At 42.7% G+C, this 9327-nt stretch overlaps 1 protein-coding gene across 1 annotated transcript in view; it reads right to left on the reverse strand.

The window, feature by feature from the left end:
- TFAP2B (transcription factor AP-2 beta (activating enhancer binding protein 2 beta)) overlaps nucleotides 1-1408 on the reverse strand; it is a 36591-nt gene extending 35183 nt beyond the window's left edge. Inside the window, exon 1 of the mRNA XM_010004883.1 lies at nucleotides 1328-1408. Coding sequence (XP_010003185.1) covers nucleotides 1328-1408 — 81 coding nt within the window. The remainder of the gene's footprint in view (nucleotides 1-1327) is intronic.
- Between the last annotated feature and the right edge of the window lie 7919 nt (nucleotides 1409-9327).

Consider the following 9327-nt stretch of genomic DNA (forward strand, 5'->3'; position numbering starts at 1 on the left):
CTCTTACCCCGGGCTGCGCTCCCACCCCTGCCCGTACCCAGCGCCTGCCGGGCTCCTGCCTGGCCCCTGCCCGAATCCTGCTCCTCAGCCGGCCTCTGCCTGGTATCCAGCCCCTGCCCATACCCCTTGCCTGTACCGGCCCCTGAGGGTTCCCCTTGCTCGTCCCCAGCTTCTCCCCGTACCCCGTTGCCCTTCCCCAGCCCTGCCCGGTTCCCGCTCCCTGCCTTCCCCTGTGCCGGACCTGGAGGAGCTCGCCCTTCTGAAAACCTCCACCCTCGCCCCGCGATCGCAGTGCAAATGCCTCCTTCAAATTAAAAAATAAGTAATAAAAAAAATATAAATAGATACAGCTTTGCAGAGCGCCTTTCCTTGCACACCCGTCCCCCTTTAGCGGAGCCAACGCAGCGCGCTGGGTGACTTACGAGCAATGAATTCGCGGAGCTCGTTTGGGAAAGATCCGGGTCAGAAAACCGTGCAAAAATGAAGAAAGCTTTCTCGGTGGTTAAGCTGTGATTGTTATTTTTTTTCTCCCCCCCCTCTCCTCTCCCCCCCCCCCCCTCGATCTGCTTTTGGACCTCAAAAATAACGAGGAAGTCTGAATAAAGCGCGCAACTTTTCCTGCCCGCGGACTCTGCAGAGTTGCTTTTTGGCTGTATCTGTTCGGGTGTGTCTGTTCACAGACGTGCAAGAATGTGAGAGCCGCTCAACTGACACGAGTACGTGTACACATTCTATTCGGATATAGGCATAAAAAGTAGTAAAAATTGGATCCGATTTGAAAACAAGGAACAGAAGGAAAAAAGAATCCAAATTCTAGTTGAGCTTAGCTTGGACTTGCAAAATGAAAACTAAAAGAAAGGAAAGAAAAAAATATATCCAGTCCCTGAATATCAGACCGTGTTTCTCTTCTGTTTTCAGCTTTTTTTTTCCTTTTTTTTTTTTTTTCCCTCTTCATATTTGTCCTTATTCAATCGAATTATATTTAATTCGAGGTCTAAATAACTAAACTCTTGCCTTTAAGTTGCCTTATTCCAACCCCCAGATCATTTCTTTGATGTTTTAAATCGCATCAAACAGCTTTTCCATGGGAAAAAAAAAAGTTTAGGACTTGGCATGCTGAATACAAATATGCAAATAAATAAGCATTTAAGCATTTACTCTTGGTTTCCCGTTCCTATACTTATGTGTGTTGGTGTATGTGTCTCTATATCTGCCTGTATGTACATGTAGAGCTCTATAAGTATTATAAAGCCATGCCTGTATCTATATATTCTCTATATATTTAAATATACATATAGTCTTACTCATATACGTATGATATACTCACCTCGTAGATATCTTCATACTTGACATTTTCAACCAGTTTCCAGAGCATGATGGCAGGCTGTTCTCTAGGAGGTGAGTGCATTCATGTGAAGAGCAGATGTCTGGATTCTCAGTACTTCTCTGTCTGTAATGATCCATCTATAATTGGAAATGGGGGACAGACACCAAATCCGACGTTCCTCTTCCATCGCAACTTATATCTGTTGTCTGAAACAATAGGCTGCAGAAGTCTACCTCAATCGGACAGTAAAAAACATTATGTTACATAGTTACATATATCTACAGACATTATGTGACTAGATATATACATATACACATGTATATAGACTGAGACTTATGTGCAGGCATAGAAGATACATGCATACACTCAGTTGCACATACACAAATGTACATATACATGCACAAACACACATATATCTCCCAACCTATAACTTTTTCTATGTATAGACATATAGACACGGACATATTATGTAAATTATACATATTCTTGTGTATGTAGAGACACGTATACAACATGTTACATGCGCATATATACATGCAAACCTGATCAATTTATAAAGAAGTGCATAAAAATGCACATTTGTGTACGTATTTATACATCTACACATAGATATGTGGGGATACAGTGATGAAATACACATACTGCATAGTGCAGATATCCACTGTTTTGATAGATGATAGATAGATAAATAGATAGATAGATAGATAGATAGATAGATAGATAGATAGATAGATAGATAGATAGAAGAAATTAATGATTTTTTAAAATCCTATTTGCATTAAAAGAAAGAATTGCCCCTGCACTAGGCGGTCCATCATTTACAATGAGATATGATGCTTTTTTTTCCCCACATGCAATATGTTTTTATTTACACGGCCAGAAATGATCCTCTCCTATGCAGTAAACCACCAAACCAGCGTCTCATCAAGCACATTCAAGCAAATCTAAAAGGAGGAAATTTAGATCAGTGATTTTCATTTGAAAGCCTTACACTTCAGACTCGGACTGTGCATTTTATAACTTGGAAACACTTTCTCTGAGGAAAAAAAAAAAAAAAGGAAAAAAGGGGGGAAAAAAAGGAGTTTATCAAACCCTTTTATGCACACATTTGAACAGCAATTAGTTACTTTCTGCAAACGACTAAAACCAGAGTTGGATTTGTGTCTTTCCAGGGTAGCCCTCGGTTTCGAAGGGGAGAGGAGGAGTTGGACCATTTTTAACCTTATTTTTTTTTTCCCCTCAAGGCAAACCTTCCTTCTCATTGTCCTTTTTTTTTCTTTCTTTCTTTCTTTTTTTTTTTTTCGATTCTGCGGGTTAGCAGAGCCCATCTCTGCCTCTGAAAGGAAACAATTGAGCTTTGCAATGGGCTGGTGCATCGGGGAGGGGGGAGCGGTGGCGGGGAAGGAAGAAATAAAAAAGAAAAAATAAAGAAGTGAAAGCACAGGGGCAGAGAGACAGAGAGAATGAAGGTGTTTCTGAATTCAAGGTCCTGTCTCTGGAAATTTCAAGCTCTGCCTATAAGGTTGCTACAAATCTTTGCTTTTCTGCACTGGATCCTGTGGGAAGGTGCAGAGTGTCCTTTGTACTTTCAAAGGTCCTAGAGGTAAAGACGCTTATATATATATGTTATCCCGAAAACGAAGAGAACTTCATCAGAAGACACTTCTGGTGGTGTTTGGTTGGCTGCTGGGAAGGGTTGTCTTTTTTTTTTTTTTTTTTTTTTTTACTCTTTCTCAAATTAAAGCAGAAAGTATAAATTCATCCCTTTTCCCCCTCAGCCTCCCCAACCCCTCCCTTCCAGTTTCAAGTGTGCATCTTCTTCCAAAAACTCAGCCCTCAAAAGGCAAGGAACAAATAACAGCCAGATATTAGAGCAGGAGCTGGACAACGCTCTGGCTGGAAGTTGCTAAAGCAGATAGGAGGTTGGTTGGTTTGTTGTTTGGTTGTTGGGTGTTGTTTTTTTTTTTTTCTCCACAGAGGAGCCACCGCTGCACAGAGGAGGAGGAGAAAAGGGCACATCTCTGAGTGGGTTGGACAGACCATTTCAAGGGAGGCAAGACTGTAAAAAAAAAAAAAAAAAGCTGAAAAAATAGAAAAAGCATATAATGTTTGCATGTGGATCTGCGGAGAGATCCATGCAGCCACTTCTCCTGCACCTACAGATCTGAATGACCCTCTTAGAAAAATACCAGGCTCATAAAGGGACCCTTTGCCATGACTTTCGTTAAAGTCTTTGAGTCATGTCCTGGAAGGCTGGCACAGGGCAGGGGGAATGGGCTTCGTGACAGTTCATGCTTTACAATTTCGCGGCACCCTGAATTAAATGTTGTACGTGCTGGGGGAGGGGAGGAAAAAAGAGAGGCTAAAATAGATTTGTCCACCACGGTCTCTCCGCTACGAGAACGGTGTAGAGAGTAAATGCTTCTTGCAGATCCCACTATTTCCGCACTTCGCCTGCAAAACTTGACAAACGTGTCTCAAGCGGGCTTTTAAAAAATGAAATTGAGCAAAGATTCTTCCCAGTTTTGGTGCTGGCTTTGCCCACCCCGCACCCCCGGCTTCTAACGGAGCAATTCCAAAAAGAAAGACTCGCAGCAGTTCATACCCGAAACACGCAGAAGCCGCCGGGCCCGCCGAGTAAGAACTGACCGTGACAAGCTATACTTTCCAATCTAAAAAAAAGAAAAAAGGGAAAATCAGACTTTTCCCCGGCAGTTTCACCAGCAGCTTTTGCAACCCCTTCGAAGGCAAACCCCGGCTTTTCCAGCGGGGAGCTGGGCAGGGACACGGCAGCCTCAGCCTGGCAGCTGCAAAGCAATATTTTATTTTTATTATTTTTATTTTTTTTCTTCCTTCTCCTTCCTTTTCAAACCCTACAAAGCCATCTTTCCACCCAGCCCCTCCGCTGCCCCAGGTTCCAGCTGCAGCCCAGCGGGCTGGGGGAGGGGGGCGGCCGGAGCGTTGAGCGGGGCAGCGGCGCCCTCTGATGGGGGTTCCCTTCCTGCTCTGTCCCCCCCTTCCCAGCTTATACCCAGCGCTTCCAACGGCCACGCATTTCCTCTGCCAGAAACGATGCTGATAGCGGTGTTTCAAACCCCTTAGGACAAAGCTACAGGTTCTTATTTATGCCGTTGTTTTTCCTAATTCCATGTTTTAGCCTCTGCCTTGTAATTGGGATAAATCTTTCAAGCCCTGCATTTAAACCCAGTGTGCAGCCCATGCCAAGGATCCAAACTGGTTCAAAGGGATGGCTGTTGAGAACCCTGGGAAGGAGAGGACCTGCAACACGGTGATAGTAAACTTAGTGTGAAATCAGAAAAAAAAATCTTTCATAACAAGTTACTCTAATTTCATATGATGTTTCTGGTTGGTTGTGGGGTTTTTTCCTTCTTTTGTTTTAATTAAAGAAAAAAAAAACACAACAAAACACCTTTGCCTGTACGTAGCCAAGGTCCTGTTTCAGAAAAGGACTTTCAGTCCCTGTCTACCTTTGTAACCCAGCGTGGGTCTCTATTTATAATAAAGCATATTCCCCTCTGTATCCTGCTCCCAGCAAACCTCTGTTTTTTACTAGAGTTTAAAACAAATCCATTGATCTCAGCGCCCTCTGCTGCTCGCTGCAGGATCTCGTGTTCTGACAGTTTCGGACAGTTCTAACTAAAAATCCAGTCTTTATTTTTTTAACGTTTGGTATCTGTTCTTGCAAGCCAGCTTTTAAAAATTTTGTTTTATTTTTTTTTTTCCCTGAAACTTTTCTTCCATACATTATCACGTGTGTTTCAGGATTCAATACGTTTTATTAAAAGTTTTCTTTGCAATTTAATTCACAGGGGGACAAAGATCAGATAACATTGCAGGTATCTCAAAGCCCAGCTCAAAATTTGCTGCCTGTTTATTGATGGATTTATAAAAATAGTTGTGTTGCTGGGTGTTTTACACTTTTTCTTTGAGAATAATACCAAAATCATGTCTTGAAATAAATCCAACTTCCTATAATTTTTTCTGGTAAATCTATTTTCCCTGTTATATCTGCAGATGTAACCAGGGTTTTTCATAGAATTATAGGATCATAGAATAACTTGGGTTGGAAGGGACCTTTAAAGGTCATGTATTCTGACTCCCCTGCAGTGAGCTGGGACATCTTCAACTAGATCTGATTGCTCAGGGCCCCATCCACCCTGACCTTGGATGTTTTGAGGGATGGGGCATCTATCACCTCTCTGGGATACCCCTTTCAGTGTTTCACCACTCTCATTGCAAAAAATTCTTTCTTCATATCTAGCCTGCATCTACCTTCTTTAGGTTTCAAACATTTATCCCTTGTCTTATCACTACAGGCCCTACTAAAAAGTCTATCCCCATCATTTTACATTTTTCCAAAACCACCAGTGCTCATTATTCATGGAGGAACATCACTGAACCTTCTCATTGCTGCCTGCTCTTGTAGATGCCAGGAGCAGTTTGTAGTGAGCCAGGGAAGCTCAACCAGATGTGCTGAGCCCCCATGGGCAGCCCCAAACAGTTTGCCACATTTAAGAACTCTGTGGGGGAGAGGCTGTGGGCTTTTGCATCACTGGTGACCTCCCTGGTGACATCCTTTGCCACAGCCCTTTTCAGGCTCTTCCTAAAGCCAGGCTCAAGGTAAAGGAGTCACCCCTGGGCATTGGAACCCCCCTCACAGTACCTTGGGGCTGCCAAACCCCTTATACCAGTGCTTGCAACCAGGGATAATGGGGCAGAGACAGTAACTGAATCTGAAATGTCTTCCCTGAAAAGGGCTCCAAAACACCCTAATAAGCATGCACGGGAGCTGTTAAGCTAGGAAGGGCTGGTCTGATGATTTCAACCATCAGTACTACCCACCAGTGGAAAGGAGGGACCAAAGAGCCTTTCTGAAGACTAGCAGACTCTTCCCTGTGCTTCCTGACCTTTATTTGCAGGAGGAAGAGATTAAAAAAACCTCTGCATTGGAGAGACTCAGTGATGAACAATCAACCCAAGAGCCACAAAACAGAAATCCCACCAGGTGGCCTGTTGCCCCTATTTCTCTCCCATTTTAAGAACATGTTTGTAATGATATTTGGCAGTCTCAAGGAGCGCCTTAGATGACTTTTTGATGGGAAGACATGAGCCCTATCAGTCTGTAATTTGTAGTATATTTGAAGATATTTAGTAAGTTTTCAGGAGGGCATTTCTCCTGCCTTGGCAGAAAACCTTTGGGCTTTTTCTCTGGCTTTCCCCTCTGCATCTGAGTCTTTTGGGATGGTGAGAAATTGCAAGGGATGAATGACAGCAAGGAGTTCAGGACAATCAGAGGCAACCCTATGGAAATCCCAGTCCTTATCACAAGTAGACACCAAGATACCCTGGGTAAATATTTCCAGCTGAGAGAGAGGACACTGTGCTATTTATTTTTGGCAGCAACTGTAAAAACATCAAATGTCTGGAAATTTACAGAGAGAAGGAAGCTTAAAAGAAGAGAGTGGGTGGGTAGAGAAGAAATTTTAAAATAACATCTCAGAGATGTGGTATTTTTTTAGGATGAGAGTATTCTCAAACATAAAGAAGCAGATAGGTAGAAATGAAACAGCATGATGCAAAATATCAAGGTTTTTTTGAGTGAGTGATAACAAATATCCACTCATAGTCAGTAAATCCACACTAATACAATCTGAAAGACAGCCAGTCATATTAAGCAAAACTATTATCTATTTAGACAAACAATTGAATTTTTGCACTTCATAGAATAATTTAGGTTGGAAAAGACCCTTAAAATCATTGAGTCCAACCATAAACCTGACATTGTTAAGTCCCCATCTAAACCATGTCCCTCAGCATCACATCTATACATCCTTTAATTACCTCCAAGCATTGTGACTACGTCATTTCCTTGGGCAGCCAGTTCCAGTGCCTGACAACTGTTTCAGTGGAGAATTTTTTTCCTAATGTCCAATCTAAACCTTCCCGGACACAACTTGAGGCCATTTCCTCTCATTCTATCACTCATTTCCTCAGAGAAGAGATGCACAGACCCCTTGCTACAACCTGCTTCCAGGTAGTTGTAGCAAGCAATAAAGTCTCTCTTCAGCCTTCTTTCTCTCCAGGCTAAGCAGCCCCAGATCCCTCAGCCACTCCTCATAGGACTTGTTCTCCAAACCCTTCCCCAGCTCTGTTGCCCTTCTCTGGACATGCTCCAACACCTCAATGTCCTTCTTGTAGTGAGGGCCCAAAGTACAACACACCGATTTGTATAATAATGATAAAAAATGAACTCAGATTTCACACACCCACTTGTAGTACTCACCTGGCCACCAGTCTTTGGCAACTTCTGCAGCCCTGGGTAGGGTTGGCTTTCTGGGCTGCAAATGCACATTTCCAGCTCATGTCCAGTTTTTCCCAGTCTAGTTCTCCCAGGCCAAGCCTTGCAATACCTGTGGGCTAATTGGAAAAGGGAGCCCCTCCAAGTATTGTCTATATGATCACACTGAGGAGAACTCTGGTACCTAATGAAGTGTTATCACTCATATCTTGGTGTTTTATCCCTCTGTACTACTTGCTTTTTTTTCCCAGAAAACCTGGGTACATGATGACAACAAGGATCTGGACCTTGAGGCAATGCAGTGGGATGCCTCACCAACCACCTAAGTACAGTTTTGGTGTTCCCTCTTCAGAACTCATCTACCCATCTACCTACTGCAAACTCTTTGGAGCAGGAATTGTGCTTCCTGACCTTTATTTGCAGGAGGAAGAGATTAAAAAAACCTCTGCATTGGAGAGACTCAGTGATGAACAATCAACCCAAGAGCCACAAAACAGAAATCCCACCAGGTGGCCTGTTGCCCCTATTTCTCTCCCATTTTAAGAACATGTTTGTAATGATATTTGGCAGTCTCAAGGAGCGCCTTAGATGACTTTTTGATGGGAAGACATGAGCCCTATCAGTCTGTAATTTGTAGTATATTTGAAGATATTTAGTAAGTTTTCAGGAGGGCATTTCTCCTGCCTTGGCAGAAAACCTTTGGGCTTTTTCTCTGGCTTTCCCCTCTGCATCTGAGTCTTTTGGGATGGTGAGAAATTGCAAGGGATGAATGACAGCAAGGAGTTCAGGACAATCAGAGGCAACCCTATGGAAATCCCAGTCCTTATCACAAGTAGACACCAAGATACCCTGGGTAAATATTTCCAGCTGAGAGAGAGGACACTGTGCTATTTATTTTTGGCAGCAACTGTAAAAACATCAAATGTCTGGAAATTTACAGAGAGAAGGAAGCTTAAAAGAAGAGAGTGGGTGGGTAGAGAAGAAATTTTAAAATAACATCTCAGAGATGTGGTATTTTTTTAGGATGAGAGTATTCTCAAACATAAAGAAGCAGATAGGTAGAAATGAAACAGCATGATGCAAAATATCAAGGTTTTTTTGAGTGAGTGATAACAAATATCCACTCATAGTCAGTAAATCCACACTAATACAATCTGAAAGACAGCCAGTCATATTAAGCAAAACTATTATCTATTTAGACAAACAATTGAATTTTTGCACTTCATAGAATAATTTAGGTTGGAAAAGACCCTTAAAATCATTGAGTCCAACCATAAACCTGACATTGTTAAGTCCCCATCTAAACCATGTCCCTCAGCATCACATCTATACATCCTTTAATTACCTCCAAGCATTGTGACTACGTCATTTCCTTGGGCAGCCAGTTCCAGTGCCTGACAACTGTTTCAGTGGAGAATTTTTTTCCTAATGTCCAATCTAAACCTTCCCGGACACAACTTGAGGCCATTTCCTCTCATTCTATCACTCATTTCCTCAGAGAAGAGATGCACAGACCCCTTGCTACAACCTGCTTCCAGGTAGTTGTAGCAAGCAATAAAGTCTCTCTTCAGCCTTCTTTCTCTCCAGGCTAAGCAGCCCCAGATCCCTCAGCCACTCCTCATAGGACTTGTTCTCCAAACCCTTCCCCAGCTCTGTTGCCCTTCTCTGGACATGCTCCAAC

Source organism: Chaetura pelagica, unplaced genomic scaffold (assembly GCF_000747805.2).
Source record: "Chaetura pelagica isolate M959 unplaced genomic scaffold, ChaPel_1.0 scaffold99, whole genome shotgun sequence".
NCBI classification, from domain to species: Eukaryota; Metazoa; Chordata; class Aves; order Apodiformes; family Apodidae; genus Chaetura; species Chaetura pelagica.